This window comes from Sitophilus oryzae, unplaced genomic scaffold (genome assembly GCF_002938485.1).
Source record: "Sitophilus oryzae breed Bouriz unplaced genomic scaffold, Soryzae_2.0 scaffold_1274_pilon_pilon, whole genome shotgun sequence".
Taxonomy (NCBI): Eukaryota; Metazoa; Arthropoda; class Insecta; order Coleoptera; family Curculionidae; genus Sitophilus; species Sitophilus oryzae.
In genome coordinates, this window is record NW_022145920.1 from 1,078,064 (window position 1) to 1,104,722 (window position 26,659).

Sequence of the window (26,659 nt, forward strand, 5' to 3'; positions counted from 1 at the left end):
TTCATTTGAAAATTTCATATTTACAATTTTTGTTTATTTTAATTTACAAAATTTGAATGTGACAGCTTCACATTGATGAGAGCAAAGGCGATTAAACTTGTTTCCATGGCTAACTAAGTGAAATTGTTTAAAAATGATAAGAATTGGCTATAACTCAGTAATTTTTCGAAGAAAACATATTATAGCTTATATCGCTGAAAAGCTTAAGAAATGGCGCTTTTTATGAAGTCATGGGTTTCCATTTAAAAAAACATATGTTTGTGTCATATGTCAAAAATGACAGGCTTTAGAAAAAAAACGGAGGAAACAATCTCATTAAGGATGTGATTATCTACAACTTTTATCTGAAAACTTTTTGTCTAAAATAGCTTATAATGGAATTGGGACAATTTTTAAAAGAGCCGAAATTTGTTTTTTTTTAAATATCTAGTAAGCCATGAACTTTTTCAAAAATCTGAAAGGCGCTTATTTATGACCCCACAAAACTGCAATTCTTTCCCCATTTAACCGACTCTCTATCTCCAGTAGTTTCCGAGATACCCATAAAGAACATCGTAGGAAACTCACCTTGTATTTGCATTTTTAATTCAAAGAAAATGTAATTTTTTTTTTAAATTTAGTTAAGTTGGTTTGATGTAAATTTTAGATTAAGTACCTATGTTTTTTTAGTTGTTTTTGTTTTCGTTTATGCTCCCCCCCTCCCCCCATTGGTGTTCATGTTAATTTTCTCATAACTGATATTATTTTTATTTAAAACTGATTTTTTTCAATTTTACTTTGGAAAACCATCCCTTGCTTCATTCAACAATACATTTCTTAGTACCGAAAATACAGAAAAAACTAGTAAAATCCCGATTCCTTAGAGGCACGGTATCGAAATTTCTGGTTCCGAAACACAACCGGAAACCCTAGTAGCATATATAAACTCTTTTTCCTATTAATATCGCATAGGATGATTTTCTTCTATTCTTTTGCTAGTCGGCACTATAGTCTGCTAAGTCTTGACTGTAGTGGTATGACACTGTCCAGAATCTTGCGCCAGGGTCACCTTGGTATCCTGCGGCGTCGCAGAGCTGTTTGGGCTCGTGTCACACAGGGGTCTCGCCATTAAAAATGCTGGATTTGATTCGAGACCAACCCCGTTTGGGTTGAGGGAGGACGTTACCCCTAGTAGACCTAAAAGTGAAATTTGAATTAAGCCAAGAATTTTGTAAGACTGAGTTTACCAAGTTTTCTAGATCATATATGCTAAAAATCATTTCAGAAGGATTTTCAGAGACATAATAGGTATTAGTTTGATAATTTAATTTAGCACCATATAATCCAATTTTTAATATACTTATAATTGTTAATTCTTTAAAATAATTTGTCACATTTGCTGAACGTTATCTTTTATTCTCATACAAAGTATTTTATACTTTAACACAATGTCAGAAAGCAAACCCAATAGAATATTTTAAAGTAATAACAATTATAATTTATAAGTCTATATAGACCGGTCGAGATATTAAATCCTGTGAGCTTTTTTAGGGGGATTTTTTTACCATTCTAAATAATTTTTAAAGTGTCGAATTAAGCGTGGAAGTCACTTCGTCGTTCGATCGCTACATTAAATTATACCAGCAGAAATAAAAATAAAGGTGCTAATAAAAATAAAATGTTCCCTCTACGGGTAGAGCTAGTGGAGCCCTATAATAGTCCATTTAAACTGTGTTTCGAAAGTTTCTAAAAAATTTCCCAGTCAAAATCGAGCTTTTTCCACTTATTTCGATTTGAAAGATTTGTGGGCGTGGATCAATTCAGATCAATTAGTTAAATTCTTTAGTATCGACAGTTTGTCAAAAAAGTACAAACAGGGTGAGAAAAAAAAATAAAACACCCCATTTTTTAATTTTCGTATTTTTTTTAAAAATATAACGTAAAAAGGACGTCAAATGGAATTAAGAATTCTTATATTAACGTATTCTAACCGTACCAGGTGAGAAAAGTAAAAAAAGTTAATAAATCAAAAATTGGATTTTTTAAACTCGGAAACTATGCATTTTCGAAGCACAGTTTAAATGATGGAATATAGAGCTCCACTAGCTCTATCCGTAGATGCCTCACTGGTTGTTTAACTACTTACAGTTTTCGAGAGAAAACATCTTATCTATTTCAACCTTTATTTATTATTCTTATTGTATAATTTGCTTTAGCGACCAAAGCGAAATGACTTCCACTCTTAATTTCAACGTTAACACCTCAAAAATTATTTAGAATCATAAAAAATAGACTCCCTTGTAAAAACACACGGGTTTTGGTAGCTGGACCGGATAATAATATAGGGCATTCCAAGTCGCCTTAATCTTATCAGTAGCACATATTTGCTAACATTTTTATTTACTTTAACATGTTTATACATGTTAAGACTTTTCTAGCTAAAAACTTTTGAAACATTTTTTAATGAAATATTTCTTTTGCTTCAATAAAAACATTTTCACAAAATAAATCACATTTTCCAATTTTGTAGATATTTATAAACTGGATAGTAATGAGGAAGGTGTATAAATATATCTTTCTTATATCAAGTACCGTATGAAGGAAAAATACCAACTTACATTAAAAACGAAAATAGATCCCTATAAATTTACAGAAAATAAATATCAAAATCTTGACGCAGTTTTTCTTATTCATATTTGCTTTATTTTTCTAGCGCTCTCTACACTTTACAAAAATGAGCCCGAAGTATATGAAGGTTGTGAATAATCCCCTTCCGTATTTCTTCGAGTAATGAAAGTAAGCCGAGATCAGATAAAGTTAGGCGAGGAAATACAAAATGTCCCCTTTACTATCAAACCTTCACATACTTCGGGGTATTGCTATACCGGGTGGTGCATCGTCGTCGGAAACATAGGAAATCCCATGCAAATTTTGAACTATTCAAATATAGGCTCCCCTACTCATTTTACAGCGAAGTCGTAAATAGGTTTTTTAAAGGTTTATGTACGGTAAATACACATGCCAAATTTGAACAATTTTGAACCAGCCGATTTTGAGTAATTTAAGAAAGATTGCATCTATTTTGAAATTAAAACCAAACAGGTAACAATTAGAAAAAACCAGTCAAAAACTGACATACCATAGACTTACAAACTATGATTTTGTCATAATCAAAAATAATTTAATTTTAATATTCAGGGAAAATTAACTGTGAAACATGTCGGATACACTGTTTAAGCTATTTCCCGCGTAGTGCCGTTTTATCATACTCACTTTTTCTTTATGTGTATAACAATAAATTATTACTAGTACTGAATAATAAAATTTTATTAAAATTAAGTTGAGTTCGAAAATGACGCTGACAACTTATAACATGTCGATTTTAGACTGGCGTTTGATTGTTGCCTATTCAGTTTTAATTTAAAAAACGATTCAGTTTGTCTCAAATTATTCAAAATCGGCTTGTAAAAAATTGGTCAAATTTTGCATGTGTGTTTTTCCAAACGTGGACCTTAAAAAAATCTATTTACGACAATAGTCATATATCTGGATAGTTCAAAATTTGCATGGGATTTCCTATGTTTCCAACGACGATGCACCACCCGGTATATATTCACGAATAGTATAGAGAGAGCTAAAACTATCAGTAAATTCTTGTAAAAAGTGCTATTTTTAATAATAGCAAATTTAAATTTCAAACCTTTCCTAAGAATAGCATTTGCAATCAGTTACCCTGAATAGTTTTGATTTTACAAAGATAGAGCATATTTTCTTCTATGAGACACATATATTACTATATTATACTATATTAGTAATGATTCGTCTCATCTGTTTGGAATACCCTATATATTTAGAACGACTTTCCAAGTTCTCCTAATACAAAACACCACACAACACAACATGCCTAGGTTCATATTTCTTATCTTCCATGCAATCAAAAACACTATGTGCCTTGCACGTAGAATAGAGATAGAAGAAGAAGAAACATGAATGCATGCTTAGAAGGAAAAGAAGAAAAAATATTCACAGTTTCAAATAAAATTAAAATACACATCGATCTAGGTATATCTATAATTTCCTATTTTATTTCTATAAGGGCAAATTCCAATAGGGTTTAATTGCATAGAATTTAGATTTTATTACTTTAGGCTAGGTTTTTATTTACAGCTACGTAATAACAGTCAGTCTAGAAAAAAAACAAGACTTTATGAATTGTAATTTTATCGAGGACATTTAAAATTCTAAATTGTAAAACATAACTGAGTGAAAGGTGATATGCGACTGAAACTTCAGAAAAAACACTTAAAGAGATATACAGACGTTTACATGGCCTTATAAGAGAGGAGAGGCATACCTGTGGTATGCCTCTCCAATTTTCCTTAGAATAGAAAGCACAATATCTTTTTTTTTGCTATAGAAACAAAAGATACTATTTTACTGCATTTTCGCACTTCAGTTCAGTTTTGTTAGTATATCTAAGTTGATACTTTATTCGTCTTATACTCAATAAGAAGATTATTTAAATTATATTTCTATTTAAAAATATGATTTTAAAAATATTATATAAATAAAATAAAATTCATTAAGTTCATTCAAATTCCATAATTGAGTAAAAGCGTATTGCCGTTATCATTACCATCTAGTAAAGGAAGTTAAAACTTAATTATTATTTATTAGTGACCAATAATATATCCGGTGGAAATCTATACGCTACAAAACAAAACAAAATTAGAAGGGGCAAATATGTTTTTACTAATTAACTAGAAATAAATTAAAAATTAGTATAGCTTAATTATAGATAGTTGTAAAAACTTATTTAAAATATATATTAATCGCTACCGGTACTTAAAAAAAAGAACATTTTCAGACAAATCGTGTATGTTTATACCTGATTTAAATCAAAATTTGTTTAAAAACTTACAAAAATGTAAAAAAGTATTAAACTCCCTTAAGGTCATCTATCCTAAGTTAATTTCTAAAATCCTAGCTTTTCTGAAAAAGAACGCCCTGTTTATATTTAAATAAAAAATAATAACACTATAATCTTCTTACAATAATATACAGGGTGGTCCGAACTGTATTCCGGAAACTTCAGCAGCATATTCTGCAAATAAAAATAAGTAAAGAAGTTGGTATAAATGTATGTCCAAAAATGCTTAGTTTCGGAGATACAGGGTGTAAAAATTTAATTTTTATTTCGATTTTTTCCAAATAATTTCTGAAGGACGTCAATATTTGGATGAAAATTGGTGTCTGGGAGTTTTTTGACATGAGAAATTTGATTTTGATGTCAATATGACTCTTACTTGTAGAGGGCGCCACCTACATATTTTTTAACTAATTTGAAGAGTATTAACTTTTCGTCCGTACCTGTATAAAACTACTGAGTAAAAAAATATACATTTACGATGTTTTTTACATAAAAAAGATCTCTGTAAAATCGCTACGAGTAATGGTTCTCGAGATATTTGGAATCGAAATTATCAATACCTGTCATCATTGACATATATTAAACATGTTGACTAAATAGTTATTAGCCTGAAATCATAAATTTGAAATGTTTTTGTGTCAAAAGTTCAACAGAAACTGTTTAATTATCATTTTTTACAGAAAATTTATGATTAATTTAAAAAAATAAAAAATTTCCAAATTTATTATTTCAGTTAAATAACTATCTACTCAACGCGTGTTTATTTTTTGTCAATAATAATATGTATTGACTATTTCCATTCTAAATATCTTCAGAACGGTTGCTCGTAACAATTTTTACCAGGAGACATTTTTTACGTAAAACGTCACGAAAATGTATATTTTTTCACTCAACAGTTTTATACCGGCAAAGAAGAAAAGTTATTACTCTTCAAAACAGTTAAAACACAGGTAGGTGGCGACCCCTACAAATAGGAGCTATATTGACATCAAAATCAAATTTCTCATGCCAAAAAACTCTCAGACACTAATTTTCATCCAAATATTGACGTTACTTCAGAAATTATTTGGAAAAAAATCGAAATAAAAATGAAATTTCTACACCCTGTATCTCCGAAACTAAGCATTTAAGGGCATACATTTATACAAACTTTTTTGCTTATTTTTATCTGCAGAATCTGCCGCCGAAGTTTCCGGAATACAGTTCGGACCACCGAGACATAACATCTGAGATATTATTACACATTAATTTCTACCAGTGAGAAGTGTAATTTCAGATATTAAAATTTCGTTGTTTTTGAACACAGTGCTTAACGCAAAGAAAGAATGAGAGGAAGGTTTAGTACAATAATACAGGGGTACCGCAATGGATAATATATATAATTATTTATAAAAAATATACCAAAATGTATAAAAAAGTGCTAAACATTTAGAAGTGTACTGAGTTGAGTTTTAATTTACTATATAAATAAATGTACCTCATACCATCAAAAATTATGATAATTATAAAATATTTTATTTAATATTTAGCTTCGCTTATTATTAATTTAGCTTAGGTAATTATTAATAATATGATATTAACCTGAAAATAAATTCAAATAAAATATATTTTTATTTGAATAACATTTGCTTCTGATTATATATTAAATGTATAAAATACGGACGACCTAAACAAAACTGCAAAATAACGCAAGAATTATTTTTATATCAAGTGCTTGTCATTTTCCTACATATATACACTACTATTTCCAATAAATGTTTAATAACAAAATTTTCTGTTTCTATAATAATATATTTGCTTAAAACCTTTTATTAAATCAAATATTTCATTAAGAAGTCTAGATAAATGTACTAAAAAATACACTGGTCCGCAACAATCCCAGGCTTTGCTATTTCTTTAATACTCAACGCAGGATTTAAAAAAAGCCGTAACAATTTTTTAAAGGTTGTTTAAAAAATCTTTTTAAGGAAAACTATTTTTAATCAATATTATCAACAAGATATTATTACGATATTATCATTCTGTTGAATATTCAATCCAGTTAAAAGAATATTAGAATAAAATTAAAAAGAGTGAACAAAAACAAAAAAATATATATTGGTCTTAAAAATTGTTCAGTTGAGTTAAAAACAACCGCAGAAGTTCTACAATATTTACATTAGTTAAAAATAGTTGAGCGTGAGCACCTACTCTCGACAGTCCAATTACACAAACATTTTATCCAAAAAATGTATTTCGAAAAATTTTTTGGTGGTATTTTGCCGTAATTCTTGTTATAATTTTTTCTTAATTGTGTTATGTGGGCAGTGTTAATATTAAATAAAGGTTATATTTACATTTTTGCAAGAAAGAAAACGAATGTGCTTGATTTCAGACAGGAAAAAACAATCTAAATTTAGAATGTTTTGAAACAAGACACTAACACTAATCAGGGATACATATTCTCTGTATATATTACGACATCAATTTTAATTTAAAAATCTTACTTTCATGCAGAATAATTCTACTCTTTAGAATACATTTAGACTAAAGATTAAAAATGTTAATAATGTAATTAATAAACTATATGGGGAGTTTATACTTGGTGTTTATCTGCAAGACACACAAGAGATAACAAACATCATTTTTACATTTTAAACTTACTTTTCTTCTTCATCATCTATTTTTGATGTAACGTTGACAAAAAAAAGAGAAATATCAGTTTAAACATCTTAAATGCGGATTTAAGGAAAATATCCGAGGTTCAAGTTAGAATATCTTTTTTAATTGACCTTAAATACATTTTTACGTATCTAAACGACCCTTTTCCTCGACAACGAGCGGGACTTTAAATACATATAGAGTTGAATAACATTTCAAATAACAATAAATGCAATGTTCAGGGTTTAAGCTTTATACCTAAGTTTTGTTATAGAACGCTTTAGAAACCAACTCAATGTAATACTCTTGCAGGCAGAACATTTAGGTCAGTAAACTTTTAAATTTCTTTGTAATTTCCTATTCTATGGGAATGAGATTAAAAGGTATTATAATAAAAAAAATATTTTATAAAATATCGTATTGAAACATTAGGTACCTATATTAATTTATCACTGTTTAAAAATTAATATAACGCTATTATTTCTTCAAACTCTGATCTCAATTTTGTACTGCCGTAAGTAGTTATTGATGGTAATTGAAACACTTAACTAACTGCGACATAATATCACACTATAACTTTAATAACATATTTAGTATAAAAGAATATCGAAACCGGCTAACTTCGTACCGCTTAATATTGAAGTAAAGTGAAATGACGTAAAGTTTTTTTTGTTAAGGTACATTCAGGCTGAGAGCGTCGAGCATCGCGTCGCGTTTGCGTCGCGTCTGTGTGTCGAAATGGAATCAATTCACTTAACTTAGATGAGACCATTCAGGCAGACAGCCTCGCGTTTGGCGTTGCGCTAGCGTCCGCTGAGCGTCGGGGTTCGAGTTCAATGGGGCGGACGCGACGCAAACGCGACGCGACGCTCTCAGCCGGAATGTACCTTTCGTCTTCTGGTACGGATAGTCATGTTTACATTTTAATGAAATTGTTTTCTATACAGGGTTGTTCACCACATACGACACTGAGTATTGTAGCTAAACGATTAGATTTTTACAAATTGTAAGTTTTGGGTTCGTTGAAGGACTATTAGAGCTACAATTTAAAAATATTTTTACAAGATACAGAGTGTCCCAAATAAATAAAAAATATCAAAGTTGTATTTTTTTAAATAGAGCACCCTGTATATTATTACATTTTTAGTTTCTACGATTAAAATAAAGGTAAATTTGATTAAAGTTTATCACACTTAAACCTTACCGTTTTTGAAATATTTTCAATTTTGTGAAATTGCAGTCAAAATTTTAAGGCTTCATTTCTCCAAGGGTATCAAAGTTTTTAATACTAAATATTTACTAAAGTCTATTTATTGATCAGTTATTGGGTTGTAATAATGAAAATAATACTACCTCAACCAGAGTGTCTAAAAATTTATTTTAAATTATTTCCATTTTTAACGGCAATAACTTGTTTAATTTAAATGGAACGCCCTATATATTTTAGGAGAATCAGATGCACAATTTAATCGTCTATCAAATTGTATTACGCCACTTTTTACCTATCCCTTCAAGTTTTCGTATAAAATGCATTTTCTTATAATTTAGACCTCATTTATCAATATACCCATGGAATATTGACATTTTAGATTGTTTTTAAAGCAACAAAGGTGCAACATGTACAGGCTAGTAATATTATCGTTTTTAGCAAAATGATAATATTACTAGCCCATTTGTATGCAAAAAGAAAACTATTTAAATCTTTATAAAAGAGTATACCATTAATTAAATATACCACCATTATTTCCGCCCAAATGCTAATTAATTACATACTTAATTATGTTCGTTAATAAATTATTCTAAATAAATGTGGATTTGAATCAGAAATCAATATAATAATAAGTTATGAAAACGAATATCTCTATTGTTATAAATAAGCATTTGTCAAAAAATGAAATATCATTTTTAAGGTGTTACTTTTTACCACACTGTCTAATACACATACAAAATTCAGTTTTTAAATATTTGGAGTAATTATTATTAATCAACGCAAACAGTCAATTAATGTAGTTTGAATACTGGAATCATATTAATTGGTCCTCTTTAACAAATATTTAAACAGTTTCTTTTTAATTTTTAATGAAATAATTCTATATCGACAATATTAGTATCTGTACTCTTTAAAAATTTGGTACATCTTTAAAAATAATCTAAAAAGTCAGTATTCCATGGGTATATTGATAAATGAGTTCTAAATTACAAGAAAATGCATTTTCTACGGAATCTTGAAGAGACAGGTAAAAAACGGTGTAATACAATTTGATAGACAATTAAATTGTGCATCTGATTCTCAGAAAATATACAGGGTGTTCCATTTAAATTAAACAACTTATTGCCGTTTAAAGATATTAATTATTTAAAATAAAATTTTGGACACTCTGTATAAGGTAGTACAATTTTTATTAATGCAGCACAATAACTGATCAATAAATAAACTTCAGTAAATATTTAGTATTAAAAAGTTTGATACCCTGAGAGAAATGAAGCCTTAAAATTTTGACTGCAATTTCACAAAATTGAAAATATTTCAAAAACGGTAAGGTTTAAGTGTAATAAACATTTATCAAATTTACCTTTATTTTAATCGTAGAAACTAAAAATGTAATAATATACAGGGTGTTCCATTTAAAAAAATACAACTTTGATATTTTTTATTTATTTGGGACACTCTGTATCTTGTAAAAATATTTTTAAATTGTAGCTCTAATAGTCCTTCAACGAACCCAAAACTTACAATTTGTAAAAATCTAATCGTTTAGCTACAATACTCCTGTATATTTAAATATATTTCTAGTTTTGAATACATAAGCTATTTTACCACTATTTCCCATTGAACTAATATTCCATAATTTCGAGTATGTCACTGATTTGTAGTGGAAATCAATTTTTATAGGCTTGGTGCATTCTCCGCCTGTGCTCTCATCATCGGAGAATATCGTAAACCACTGGTATATACAAATACACGAGTTTAAATAGCAATTATATAAAAATTTATCATTTAATTATTTTGAAAGTGTTAGGAAGTATAATTTGTGAAAATTCCAAAAATAAAAATAAAAAAGTAAATATTTTGATATCTTCAGAAGGTCTAACTTGTATTATAATTTATTATTCCAGCTAAAAAACTTTTTAGTTAGTTCAACTACGGTAGCGAGCATAGTTTTACGCAATTTTTAAGCACAACAAAATTTTTTAAAGGTTATGATTATAATTTTAGAAGATGTTCATAAAACATTTAATCATTAGTTGATTAAAAAAAGTATATCATTAATATTGCAAATTATATTTTATCCTCAAAGTATCCATTTTTGCTTTTGGCCAAATCGTGAGAAACTGTGAAGCTATAAAATGTTGTTTCGGAAGAGTTGAATATCCGGGAAAGTTGAGTTATTGAATGTTATTGCATCCAACAATGCACTAATTACGCTCTCCTTTTCGCGTTAACATTTTTTCGGCAATGTTATTGACATTTGAAATTGTGACAACACAAAACAACGAAACAACGCCTAGTTCGGATTCTTTTTCACTGATTTTTACTACCTGAAACAGCGTTACATCACACAAACCTCGTACCTTAGCGTTTTATAATTTTAATAACTGTACTAGTAAAAAATTAAATACTTAAATATTATGACAAAAATACGATTTCTGTATTATTTCAATGCGATCGACATAAACAGTAACGGGCAGGGGCGGATACAGGAATTTATTTTAGGGGGGGCCCAATATAAAAAGTAATGTAGAATATGCTTTTTAGGGCGTCATTTTCAACCCAAAAGCCTTATATTTAACACAATCTACAGATTTTAGGGGGGGCCCGGGCCCCATGGGCGCCCCCTCTGTATCCGCCACTGGTAACGGGACCGCGTGAAATACTCCGTACCAGGCACTTCGAACTTCTGCCGTTGGAGCGCTGCGGTCGGAATTTTTAAAACAAACTGAAATGCACCAAGCCTACAAATAAGCTATTGCCTAAACACGCCTGACGTGAGTTGTTCAATGCGGAAGATCAGAGGAATGCGGTGGAAGTTCCAAACCTAATTTATTTAAAAATTAAATTTCATGTATAATATTATTTTGCATAAAATTTTTCATTATTTTAATAGGTATTATGCTATTTGGGACGGAGACAAATCCAAAAAATCTGAGATCACTAAAATCGGTATAGTCGTTCTTGATGGGGAAACCCATCGTTGTTTTTAATTTATTTAGATATATTAGTTTATTATTTAGTTTTTATTAAAGCTATAGATCCTAATTATCCCATTTTCTATAATAATTCTATCAAATGCGTTTTTACTGATACATCAAAATATACGGAATTATGTAATTCAGTAGGCCAAGTATCGAAAAAATAACATGTCAGGTAAGGTTGCATTCCGTTTTTAATCTTGGTAGTTGTATTGATCTTATGATTGAAAATCTGGGTATCTTGTATATGACATTTCCTTCAAAGAACTCAACCAAAGGTAGAATAATACTACTACCAGGCGGGATAGTATACACTTCTAGTATATGATTTATATTTCACTCATCTATCATTGAATATCTGTGTAGTAGAAAAAAAAACGTAAATTGTCTGACGTGTTTAACAGTTCATTTAGAAAGTATTTTTTAATATCGACGAAACACGCATGATATAAAAATTCTATAAAAATAATTGGACTGAACATTTGACTTTTCTACTATTTTAACCCTAGATCATATATACTTACGAGGATATACTAACGCCGTAACATTAGCATTAGAAAGGGTGTCACCAACATTACCACATGCCATTTTCGTACCTTCTTTATTGCACTTATAAAGCATTCAATGGATTTGTCCTATTAAGGTAAGTAAGCGCAAGTAAGGTCCTAAGGAAGGTTTTTTCTTTTGAGAAAGTGAATTTTTGCAATTACAATGAGTACAATTGTTTAATGAATTTTAACAAGCCAATTTTTTTATTTTTCCCGAGTGGTATTGCTTCCTGATGTGACTTGTGTCTTTCTGGGCCTGAAGATGGGAATTAAATGAATCCCGAAACATGTCGCCCCATTTTTAAATCAAATTAAATTTTGAAATAAACATCATAAAAGATTGTAAGTTTTTTGAGTCTCCTGCTCCTGGTCAGATGTTTTACATTTTTTATATTTTTTCATTTAAATTGAAATGTTTAATCACAGGTTAGTTTAATATAATAATAATTTTTACGAGACTAATAAGATTTTATTAGTCTCGCGGTCAATAATTGAAGGATAATTATCATCGTTTTTAATATCTTATACAATAAGAACAATTTTATGTGGGTTAATAAGAACCAGTTAAATATCGCTTAGGACAACCCTGGGAATTGCCATAAAAGTCTCATAAAACCACCTTGTTTTCATTACGTAAGAGAGTTGCTTTTTTTGTAGTTTTTATTTTGACATTTAAACTTTTATCACATGTTATATTGCAAAGAATGGAAGTGCGTTCAGCTTTAGTTAATTTTATGTTTCTTGATTTATAGCTGTATATTAATTTTAAAAATTCATATTCAAATTTGGCCCCTGATTAAGGATAGAGTAGTAGTACTGCGCGTGCAACAAAGAAAAAATATAATAGTACTTCCATTGATTGAAGAAATAAGATGCGAAACCTTTTGAGCGATATCGTGGCACAAAACCTGTCCGAGATGTAGCTGGCGTTGCCGTCAGCCTGTTCGAGATTTAGTTTAGCTCTGCGCCGCTGCGCACTGATAGTCGTTTACAGCACAGCAGTCTACGTATTATCGACGTATTCAAGCCGGAGGCGGCGCTGCCAAAATTACTGATAAATCCGATTTACGGATTTTTGGGTATAGTACGTTAGTAATACGGATTTTATATCATTAAAAGATAATATAATATAATATTATATGATCAAACACTAAACAACTTTTACAACAACACTAAACAACACGATCATACGACATATTCAGTACCTATAAAAGAATTTTTATTTCTGTTGTTTATTCTGTGTTTAAAAACGCAATTATATATTGAAAATTTATTTTCAATATATAATTGCGGATTTTCGTCAAACGTATCACAAATATTATCACAGGTGTTACAGATATAGCAACACTGTCGCTTTCAGTTCCACATTGTCTTCGATATGCCTTCCCTGGCCAAATTAGAGAAAATAAGTGTTTTATGCGTTGGCAGAAGAAGGATTGGTGTCTACACCGTACAGAATGTTTTTGGTGTCTTCATCGTACAGAGACGTAAGGGGAAATCAAATCAGCCTTGCCACGAATTTACCATTTAGGTCAACGGTATTCATCAGTTTTGTGACGGTTTTTCTAGTCATTAACCTATCCACGTAAGTATGTATGATCTAGGGTCTTAACAAACAGATTCGTCTTTATCCCGTACTTGTCAAATCCGATCCCTACCGTAGCTTACCAAGTTGGTTAATCTGATTTCAACAGAATACATCCTTAAATGAACTGTCATCGATATATTATAGGTATCTAGAAGTTGTTATAAAATAGTTGGATTAAATGACGGATTAAGATACGGAAGATTATAAAAATCCGAAAACCGACCACAAATTTATAAACGTTAATTGTATACTATATTTTAGCAGATGATCCTCTACTTGTATGGTGATTTGTTATAAATATGGGTACGAAACCATCAATTTCACCAATTAATTTCACAATCAACCTCACAGTCAATTTCACATATTTAACTATTTTTATTACGTACTTATATTAATTTAATAAATTATTGAAAGTTGTTGATATTTTAGTATACTCGTAATTGTGTTGTTAAGTTATCTAGATCCTCCCTAAGATCCACACCTAGGTATGGTAATAAGTTTATATCACCGATTCTGATTGTTAGTAAATAAATAGGTTTCAAAAACCCTAGATATACCATATGATCGAAAAAAAAACGGCGTCAAGGATGGGTGGGAATGAAAATCGATGATAATTTTGGCGAGGTCAATCTCTAGACGTCATTTACTAAAAATTGATACAAAAATTGTCAAGAATTAATACTAATTGTAGAAAGATTAAAAAAGGATAGAACGTTTCCAGACACACAAATCTACACTCAGTCAATAACTCAATATGTAACACTCATTTTTTGGTCAAATTTAAAGCGTTTTTTTAATATTTTTGTTATTTTTAGCCCTATTTTCATGAATTTTTTAGCAAGCTGTACATAATTATATCAACTTTAATTCGTAAACTCAGCACTTTATAAACTTTAGTATTTGGCATATTATACAGGGTTAATCCAGGGGTTGTTTTTCTACTCTTACTTAAAACACTCTGTGTAATAATTCCGTCTGTAAATCTTCCTATTTTTCTAAAATATAACTTTACGGTCAGCATATCCTGAGCATTTTGTTTTTTGATTCATATCAGTACATGCTTTGGGCAATTTTTAAGAGCGTTTAACTTGCAATTTTTTTAATTATCATTATTTTTTAATGTATTTTTTAATATGACAAGATAGTTTTGGTGACTATCGTCGTAACATCACTTACATGTTACACTGCATTGGATACTCTATACTAAATTAAAAAAAACGTTAAAGATTAGCGATACAGTCCGGGTTTTAATAAACATTAATAACGATAACAGAACTAACGATATTAAAGAAAACATTTGTAATACTCAAGTACACAAACAGAAAAAATTTTGTAAAAAAACCCTAATATTTTGTATTTCTGCCCTTGGCTGCTATACTCGTAACTGCCTGTATATGCCCGTTCATACTGTCATTGAGGCTGCATATATCATATTGCGTTATGTTTTCTCATTCATATTATAAGGACCAAGCGAAGTTCATTTAATGAAACTGGTACTGCTTCGCGGTCTCTAACCCTCCTGCCAAGAATTTGCCAACGTCGAACATGATGGACAGTTCATAGTAGTATATAGTTCACAACAATCACCAAAGCCCCCTTGTCACATTGAAAAATAACTTGACCAAAAAATAAATGATAATTAAAAAAATTGCAAATTGTTGGTAGCTAGCTCATTTCGCTCTCAAAAATTTACCAAGGCATGCACTCAGGCATGTACTGACATAATCCAAAAAACAAAATGCTTATGAGACATGGCCCTGACCATAAAAGTTTATTTTACGAAAATTTACACACGAAATTATTGCACAGGGTGTTTTAAATTTAAGGTAAAAAAACAAGCCCTCGATTAACCCTGTATAATATGCCAAATATTAAAGTTCATAAAAAACTGAGTTTACGAATAAAAGAAGGCATAATTATATACAGCTTGCTAAAAAATACATGAAAATAAAACTAAAAGTAACAAAAATATAACACTTTAAATTTGACCAAAAATTTCTCCGTTGTGTTCTTTTGCATCTGAGTGTATTTCCAAAAGTTATTTTTTCTCAAATTTTAAACTACACCATTTAGAAATTGTTATATTCAAAATAAAAATAAATTACAACTTTCTTAATACCAACTGACAGAAAGAGCCATTCAAAAATTAAGAGTGCGGACCAAGTTAATGACGTCTAGGGCTTAACCTCGCCAAAACTATTATCGATTTTCATTCCCCAGCCGTCATTGATGCCGTTGTTTTTCGATAATAACAATCCTGTATATATGTATACTAAATATTCAAACAATTATAAGGTAAAGACATCCACATTGAAAACTAAAGTATTCCGCAGGAATAGTATGACAAAAAAGAGGCAAATAAAATACAAAAACAACAGCCTGCAACAAAATATAAATACCCCAGCTTAATAAACATAATAAAGATAGAGCAAACGTGCTACACAACAAAAATGTTATAAATTTGATATTGAAAGAAAATAAAATGGTTCAAATACCCCTCGTACTATTCAACCATGTTGTTCGGTATCTGGTTGTTAGAAGATCGGCCGTTTGAACGCAGATTTGATTGTTTGCGTTCATCACCTAAAAAAATGTATATCCGATTTTTGTAAATTTTCTTGAACTCTAATAGGTATTTTATAAGGAATGGGCATTTTATGGCAATGAATTTTTATTAAAAAGAGCTCATTTACTAGTATTCAAGTTTTTTAATATTCTTGGTGGCATTTCTTTGTTTTATGGTATAAATTTGAAATATGCAAGTTTAGAAAAATTCACAATTTTTATTATAATTCGGTTAGCCTAAGCTCAGGATTTTAATAGGCATCTTCTTGATTTTGCATATTTACATATACCATATAGTTCCCTTTTCAACCATATATGGTACATTGATATTATAGTGTTTGTAGATGGATTTTAATTCAAATTAAATATGGTGCAATAATTGTAAGTTATTTTATATTTGCTGATATTTTATTTAGGTATTTTTGATGATATCATGATTGATGATATTATGATTCATTATAACAAACCATTTAAGCGTCAAGTGAAATATAAGAAGGACTATTTTTTGTGGATTTTTCGTCGAATTACATAATTTGACATATAAATAGCACTTTTAGTTTTCGTTTAATAATTATTGACAAAATTATAATTTTTATTATACTCGTAAATTAGTATAAGAAGCCATTCTACAGTATATTCTAGATTATCTTTACAAGAGGAAAAACTTTTTTATTATTAATTTTTATTATTGAAAAAATTTGGGAAAATACATTCTTCTTAAACATTTTGGCTTTTATACTTTTTTAAATTTGCATACCGGTTTAGAGATAATTTGAAAAAAGACTTGAAAATAAAGTTCAATAAAGTTCTAAGAATCAACATATATATAAATCCAGACACGTTTCTATGGTAATATAATTTCGACTTCATTTTTTGATAGAATTTTAATTAATATTATATTTTTTGCTTTTAAAATAGCTGTTAAAGAAGCACAAAATTTATTTAGTTCAATGCTGTGATGCTGTGATTATGGGTGATGATAGTTATCGGAAAAGGTTATTGTTGCAAAATGAACAAAAAAAAGAGAAGAATTGGAAAAAGAAACTATGTCAGGGCACTCAAACGACTTAACCTTTTTGCCTACACTCTTCGGATGCACGTAACAATGTTTTTGAGAAATTAGCACTATGTAAAGAATACCTGTGTTGGATTGCTGCACTAGTGTTCGTCTCTATACACACCGGCCGAATGCATCCTTCTTGTCGTTCTGCGTGCACTTACGATCGCGCGCACTGGGCAGTAGAGAAACCATCTGAGTACGAGTATGAACTAATAATAGTAATAACTACAATCAATCGAATATTGAAAAGTAAAGTAAAGATTTCAGTTAACGTCTCCTTTTTGCTGCCAGGGCTAATCTGGACGGGGCCTACTTTGTTTACGCGGAATCCGAACCGCAGTCCTCGGCCATATCATGGTCAATGGCCTACCGACTTGGCAAGTGTCTAAATCGACTCTTATTCACGAGATATCCAATCTCATCCGGCCTCGAACCGGCGTGAATGAGCAGTGTGTGTCAATAGATTTTACACTTTTGCCTTTTTTTGGACAACAGCACGATACAGAGTTTCGAACCAGTCACCCGTCCATCCACTAGTATCGCCTTACGTCGCTTAACTTCGGTGTTCTAATGGGAACCGGTGTTTCGACGTAGCTAGGCCGTTGCCTCTCGAATATTGAAAAGAGAATTAAAAAAAATAAACTATTTAATTTTGCACATCACTTATATTTACAAATCCCATGCATAATTTAAAAAAAACTTAAAAAATTAATGAGATACATGAACAGTTATACTTTAACAGCAGCAAAGAGAATGTGTGAGATTAATCAAAATTAATAATAACTATTTATGAAAGAATGAAATCGAATTGATATTGCCATAGAAACGCCTTTTGATTTTTGGGACATATTATGTTTAGAACTTTCTACTAGAAAAATTCCAAACTTTCATATTTTTGGTATAGAAATTTGGAAAAGTAACAGGATTTAATCCGTGGGGTGGTGCATTGGAACCGGAACATAGGAAATCCCATGTAAATTTTGAAAAGTTCAAATATTATCTCCATAGATGAATTTATACAAAAGTTGTATTAGCCTTTTTTAAGTAGGTATTTAGTATTTTAATTGTAGCTTCCTCTGGGCCGTATTATAAATTTTGCTAATTTGAATGTATATTTTTGCAAATAACATTTAAATGCCGATTCCAAATAAAACGAAATTTCATACGAAAGTACAAACAAAAAAGTCTAAAGGGCCGTTTAGTCCCTCAGTTAATTAAGCAAACTGGTTAATAAAATATTGTGTCCCACTAAGAATAGCTCTTGGCTGTATCTCGGAAAGTATTAACCGTAGGGGCTGCGGAACAAAATATTTATAACTAAAGAGGCTATGGGAAATTGCTGGAAATTATTTTAAAGTTTGTAGAACAACCGCTAGATAGGTCGCAATTCGTTTTCGTCAAACTGCCATCTGAAGTCAGTAGGAGATAACCGTTTTGTTAGGTGTACATTCTTATATTCATGAGCTTGTAAGTGGCTCCGAGGCAGTGCCGGTTCAATGAGGTCTTGTCTGGTAGTAGCCGGGCAGAATCATATTGTTGTAACCGCTGCCATTTACGTGCTCTAGCCTCATCCACCGTTTTGCTTACTGGATCGTTCTAAATAATTATAATGTTTAATAGTTCTGGTTGAAGAAAACACTCCGCAAATTCTTCAATGACACTGGTAGATATACTGCAATATAAAATAACAACGCTGAACTTACCTTTATTTGATGGTATGTCGCAATAATAATGTCTTAAACATTATTTCAAAAAAAATGAAAAGTAACAGTACAGCCAATCTAACACTTTAACTCCTATCAAATTACCCCCGCTCTCATACTTTGCTAGTCGTGAGTGGTCCACTGGAAAAGCTTAAATTCGAAAATTCCTATCCCCCCACCCCACCGGTTTTAAAATAGTCAAAAAAAATATTGATTCAATTTTTTGGTTGAACCAATCAATTTGGTAGGTTTTTCATACTCTTTAATTTGAAAAACTTTGCTTTTTCAACAATTTCAAATTTCAGAGCGTTACAAGCAAAAAAATGCAAAAAACTACGTAGGTTTTAGAGATTTGTTACTTAAAGATGAAAATGTAGAGGAATTTAATTGTCTTCATTTTTTTTACTTTACTTTACTTTACTTTACTTTACTTTACTTTACTTTACTTTACTTTACTTTACTTTACTTTACTTTACTTTACTTTACTTTACTTTACTTTACTTTACTTTACTTTACTTTACTTTACTTTACTTTACTTTACTTTACTTTACTTTACTTTACTTTACTTTACTTTACTTTACTTTACTTTACTTTGTTTCATAAAATTTTCTGTGGGACTTACGCCTACGGTTCAGCCAGAAAATTGAATCCAAAATTCTTTTGAGTTTCTCAAAAACGGTGGGGTGCGGAGATACGTATTTTCGAATTAAGCTTTTCCAGTGGACCACTTACGAGTGGCAAATTATGAGAGCGGCGGTAATTTGATGGGAGTCTAGACTTTTTTGATGCCAGATTGACTGTACTATGACTTCCATGCTCAATTTAATCATTACCATGCAAAATAAAATAGGTCCCCACCAAAAGCACGCGGGATTTTATATCTCGGCCGGGTTATTAGTTGGTGTAGTTCAAAAATTTAACTTAAATAAAATTTGTCTCGTGTTCATTGTCAACTGAGCGTTACTACGGTTTTAGATAGCTGTGACATTTGTTGGTTAGCATTGGGTTAACATTTAATGTCACAATTTGTTTATCGAATGTGTATTTAAATGTGGCAAGCTCTTTAAAATAGTTTAATATTGGTACAGTTTGGATGGTACAAACCAGTTTGCGCATATTAACTGATAGTCTAAACAGTCCTTAATACAACTTTTGCATAAAACAATCTGGGGAGATATTTGACCTTTTTATAATTTACATGGGATTTCCTGTCTTGTGTTCCGATGTACCACACAGTATAATGCAAAATGGATAAAATATATAACGGATTCTATTTAAGATGAGAAAATTCGCAATCACATTTTGTTCCCAGACCGCACACACCCTTGCAACAGTATATTTTCATATTTCCGTTCACCGTTCTTAGCATTTATTTTAATAAATTCGATATTTTTTCCTTATTTTCTGTATTTCACCCGGAAGTTTCACGTAATGCTTCTCTGTATCATCCAATGTTTTTCCTTCCGAACTCCCTATGTCTATCTCTCGTGTCACATCCGATATAAATCCAAGACTCTGAACGGCTATACATAAATTTATTTGAAATTCAAAGTAGCAAAAACAGGGAAGAAGATTTGCAGGTAAAAAAGCCACTGTTGCGATAAGGAAATTCCTTTGTGGGGTGAGTTTGTAGATGGAAACGCCAGTTCTTAAAAGGATACAAATGTTTTTCTATTGTATGCTTTTATAGGGTATAATTTAATAAAGTGTAAAATCAGTCTTAACGGGGACAGGGAAAAAAGCATTTGAATCGTTGAAGAAACGCTACAATACAAGGACGTAATGACAATTCATTAAGCTTTAAATACATGTTATAGAAATTTGTACTTTCTATAACAGAAAAATTCATGTGCTATTATTTGCCCTAGATATTAATCAATATTTGCCGACTATATATTTTTTGTAGAATTAGCGCTCTTGAGAATCATCATTCAATTTATTTTTGAAATTATGAAAATATAGGTATATAATATGAAATTGATATACTCAACTTTCGTTTAGCTGGAATCAGTTATGTAAGAAATTTTCTTTATTTATATTAATATTTGGAAACCGTATTATGTCACAAAAATGAAGCCTATACCAAATAAGTTAACAGTTCAATGAATACTCCAAAGGTTTAAAACAAAGGCACAGTATTAGGCAAATGAAAGTGTGAAGATAAAAATAATGAACAGGAAGTAAATTGTGTGAGTCGAATATTCTACTACATGTTGAAGAAAATAAAAACATTAGCTTGTGTATAAGAAATGACGACAGCATTATTCTTTGGATACTTAAGATTATTAGCTATTACAAGAAGATAATGGGCAGTCTTTAGAAAAAGTCGTTTATGAAGATTAGGAGATCTGGTTTCCAATGGATAGTTGACATGTACATTCCTTTATAATCATGGAAGGGCTCAGGATATTCTAAGATGCCGTATAAAAATCGAACCACTAAGACTAGTCGCACAATACCACAATCTGCAAACTGTCAGCAATATGTACAGCATCGTACACCAAAGTGTATAAAGTGCGCTGGAAACCATGCATCCGAAAATTGTACACGAAAATAGAGGTCAAGATCTATTAAATATGTACTATGTGACAGTAGTCCCGGCAAAATAAGGGCTGTAACGTTTAAAAAGAATTGCAAGATCAAAAGTACCCTCTCTTACGCACTAAGAAATTGGAACATCAAGAAAGCAAGCACAAGAAAACTGTGACTAATAAACCAAGCAACATAGATGTACAAAACAGTAAAATAACTTATGTTAACACTGTCAAAGCCAGCCAAAAAGACAATACTTCTACCCTAGAAAACAATTCAGAAAAACCTAGCGAACGGAGAGAAATGACAGAAATGTTTAAACATATAATGACAAAAACCAAATGCAGAATGACAAATCTACTAAAGAATCTCCGTACACTATTGGCGAAGCATTCGAGCCTCTCAAATTATTCATTTAGTATACCAATGGCTTGCCACATACAACATTTCCTAGAAGTCAAGATGTTCTTTACAAAAAATGATATAGACATTTTATTGGTTTCAGACACTCATTTTAGAAGTAAAACGTACTTCAATATTATAAAGTACAAAAAGTACTACACGATGCATTCAGATGGTACAGTAGACGGTGGTTCGGCCATATTTATTAAGGAAAAAATTTTATTAAGTAAAACATTACGTTACTGATCCTTACTGCACGGAAAAAATTCAAGCCAAAAGCATTGTCATTGAAGATCCTATTGTTCATCTGCTGTTTTCTGTCATTTATATGCCTCTAAAACAAAATATGAAGAGTGAGGATTACATTCACCTGTTCAAGACATTGGGCCAACGCTTTATTGCTGGATTTATTGCTGGATTGGGGTGTAAGAGGTATTGAAGCGATACATATAGCCTAGCTTACCCAAAAGTCAACCTCACCTTCACGTGGTGCACCCTGTTCTCACAAACGAGGCTCTGACGTCCGAGTATAGGCGGTATAACGCTATAAAACCAGACCTACCATCGTTCTGGGGAAGAGGAGAAGTAGACTACTCCTACCCGGCCGAGAACGTAGCACAAGGGAACTATCGTCTCAGTCCTCACTGTGCCATAGTCATCCCGTGCTACAGTTGCAGCCAAACTGTGCGGCAGCGTAATCGTCACAGTTTAACCCTTTTACGCAGCTAACACTCATCAAAAATGGAACATTCGAGTGGTCTCACAGGAACTCCACCGGCTAAGTGTAGATGTTGCCACTTTTAGCGAAACCCGCTTTGCAGATGAATGTAGTCTGACTGAGGAGCATTACACCTTCTTTTGGAAGGGTCACCCTGCCACACACAGTAAAATTCAAATATGGCCAGACGTATTGGGAAAACATGGAATAGGAAATGTAAATAGCAATGGTGAACGCTTGCTAACAACATGCACAGAGTACAACCTTTGCATCACCAATGCATGGTTCAAGCTAAAAGACAAGTTTAAAGGTACCTGGAAACATCCCAGATCAGGCCACTGGCATCAATTGGACCACGTCATCGTTCGAAGGAAGCATCTGAAAGATGTGAGACTTACAAAAGCCAGAATAGATGCCGAATGTGGTACTGACCACCGACTTGTAGTTTCGAAAATGAAACTTCAATTAAAACCCAAACATCCACACTGCAAAAGGCAAAACAACATGACCAGATTAAACGTACGGAGTCTAACGAACAACGACACCGCCAACGCCCTCCGGGAAGCCATGAGGAGCACTCTCCACCGATAACCTCAATCTCCGAAGCTGAACAAGGCTGGACACAATTGAGTAATGCGATTTATAATACCAGCGAAGAAATACTGGGAAAATCCAATAAAAAGAACCAACCAGACTGGTTTAACGAAAATCAACCACATATACAGGCTTTGTTGGAACAAAAGCATCAAGCAGTCACTGCAAATCCACACAATCCAAGGCTGGTGGACAACTTTAAAGCAGCCAACAACACGCCTCGAAGAAACCTGCGCCAACTAAAGGATAACTGGTGGTCACAAAAAGCAAATCAGATTAAAGAATACGCCGCGCATCACGACTATCGTAAATTCTTCGAGGCTGTAAAAGAAGTATTCGGCCCAACTAAGAACGTAAGCTGCCCAATCAAGGCACAAAACGGTGAACTTCTAAAAGAGGAAGAGCAAATCAGAAATCGCTAGAAAGAGCATTACAGCCATATCCTTAACCAAGACAATATCCCCAATATGGAAGCACTAAACACAATACCTCAGTATAACAGCTTTGATGTATTAGATATCCCAATAACGGAACAGGAAATAAAGGCCTCCATAAAACAACTTAAAAACAACAAAACGGCTGGCTATGACGCGATTCCAGCGGAAATCTATAAGTGTGCAAGCAAAGAACTTATTGGTCATCTTAAGGCTCTCTTTGATGTCATATGGGAAAACGGAGAGGTATCTCAGGACTTTCGCAACGCGAATATAGTAAATATATTTAAGAACAAAGAAAGTGAATCAGATTGCGGAAACTACCGAGGAATTTCACTACTGGTCTCCGATAACCAGTAGTGAAAGTAAGTAAAGTTCTCGCAAAAATTATGTCAAACCGCCTTCACCCACATATAGAAAAAATCCTCCCAGAATCGCAAACGGGCTTTTGTACCACCCGCGGTACCGTTGATTCCATATTCTCCGTCCACCAACTGCAGGAAAAAGTAAAGGAACAGCAGAGTAAACTTTATGTTGCATTTATCGACCTAACGAAAGCCTTCGACTCTGTAAACAGAGATGCACTTTGGGCAATTATGCAAAAGTTCGGAATGCCCAACAAATTTCTTAGTGTGTGTAAAAGCCTCCATAACAACTAAAAGTCGAGAGTGTCACATCATGGATCACTGAGCGATCCCTTCCTGACAAATACAGGAGTTAGGCAGGGATGTGTCCTAGCTCCTCTCCTATTCAACATATTCAAGGCAGCGCTATCTATTATAGTGGACAGCAAACTGCAGGAAAGAGGAATGGATGTTAGATACAGGTATGACGGCGGTCTGTTCAACACAAAAAGACTCAGGGCAAAAACACGTATAAAATTCATCACAAAACTCCAATACGCTGATGACAGCGCTCTAGTTGCAAATACGTTACAGCAATTACAGGAAATGCTGAACACATATACCTGGGCATACGAGACTGAACATCGAACATCGGCCTTAAACTGAACATCGATAAAACAAAAATTATGTGCACTCCCCCGTAAAATCATAACAGCGCTATAAAAATCGGAGAAGAATTATTGGAATATGTATCGGAATTTAATTACCTCGGCAGTTTGATTTTGGAAACGGCAAAGATCGACTCTAAAATTCAGCACAGAATCAGCAGCGCCTCAAGAGCATTCTGGAAATTAAAAGACAGGGTTTTCTACAATCATGACTTGAGCACAAAAACGAAACTTGCAGTGTATCGAGCAGTAATAATCCCCACCATGTTATATGGAAGCGAAACCTAGGTGCCGTATCGCCGGCACACGAGCGCATTAAACAAGTTGCAACAGAGACAGCTTAGACAACTTTTAAGAATCAAATGGTACCACCATGTCTCAAACGTATCAGTCCTTAAAAAAGCAAGCTGCGAGGGCGGTGAAGTCATGATTACTAAATCTCGCTTAAGATGGGCTGACCACGTATGCAGGATGCAAGAAAACCGCCTACCGAAATCTCTTCTTTACGGTGAACTTGTAGAGGGTAAGAGGAAACCGGGTCGACAACTCAAAAGATACAAGGATGTTGTTCATGAAAACTTAAAGGGGATAAGTATGCAGCATCAGTGGGAGGAAGCAGCGCACAATAGAACGCAATGGAGGAGAATTGTAAATTCAGTTATTAACGACAACCAAAAAGTAAAGAGGCAACAAAGTAATTACATTTTTGAATGTAAGAGATATAACATCACGTATCGGGCTTTTCAGTCACAGAAAAGCTCATGACAGGAAACGCCTTGCGTAACAATCTTTTGATGCGTGTCAAATACTCGTCAGCGAGTAATGGCAGTAGTAGTAGTATTGCTGGAGGAGACTAAAAGTCTAATCACACGGAATGAGGGAGACATATACCGGGTGCGTCTCAAAAGTGATTCAGTCCTATAACTTTTTTTATTTTTCTCGTTAAAAAAACGAGATTTGGTATGTTAGTATATGACATAAATTAGGATTGATTGACGTATTCAATTGTTTTTGGTCCCTTCCTGTTTCACCGGAAATTATTACAACTTTTGATTTTTAAATGGTAACCTCGGTATATTTCTACTTTATTTGCTAGAAAATAACACTCAGAATATGGTTTATTTGAAATTGTAACATGCGGTTCATAACGATGATTTGACTCGAAATATGTGGTACCAAACTATTCGCAAAAAATGCTTTTTTCAAATATACTAATTAGCCACCCTTGTTCCATTTGAAAAAATTGAAATATGATTAAAAATATGACTTGGACATCTTTTAACTGGCCCAGGACAAGACACGAAAAACATTTAACGATCAAAACGATTTTTCCAAGACTGTTAGGTTAGGTTAGGACTGACTGTTTGATTAAAAATTAGTGTTTTTAACACAGCTAGATTGAAATTTAAAATACGATTTGTTTTTAAGCGAAAATGTCAAAAGTTGACATATGATGTCATACTATTCAGAGTGTCATTTTCTGTCGAATAAAGTAGAATTATACCGAGGGTGCCATTGAAAAACCTAAAGTTGTAGTTATTTCCGGTGAAACAGGAAGTGACCAAAAACTATTGAATGCGTCAGTCAATCCTAATTTATGTCATATATTAAGTACCAAATCTTGTTTTTTTATCTGAAAAAATATAAAAGTTATAGGGGTGAGCCACTTTCGAGATGCACCCGGTAAAAGCCTATTTGAAATAACCAAATTCGAAACCTTGGTATTAACCCATAAAATCAGATTTGTACCTAAATTAGATCCA

General features: G+C 32.0%; 1 protein-coding gene across 1 annotated transcript in view; it reads right to left on the minus strand.

Annotated features, from left to right (window-relative positions):
* Positions 1 to 860: 860 nt before the first annotated feature.
* The window catches only part of LOC115874315 (potassium voltage-gated channel protein Shaw), a 98,354-nt gene continuing 72,555 nt past the window's right edge, over positions 861 to 26,659 (minus strand). Inside the window, exon 7 of the mRNA XM_030889421.1 lies at positions 861 to 1,176. Coding sequence (XP_030745281.1) covers positions 995 to 1,176 — 182 coding nt within the window. The 3' untranslated portion in view covers positions 861 to 994. The remainder of the gene's footprint in view (positions 1,177 to 26,659) is intronic.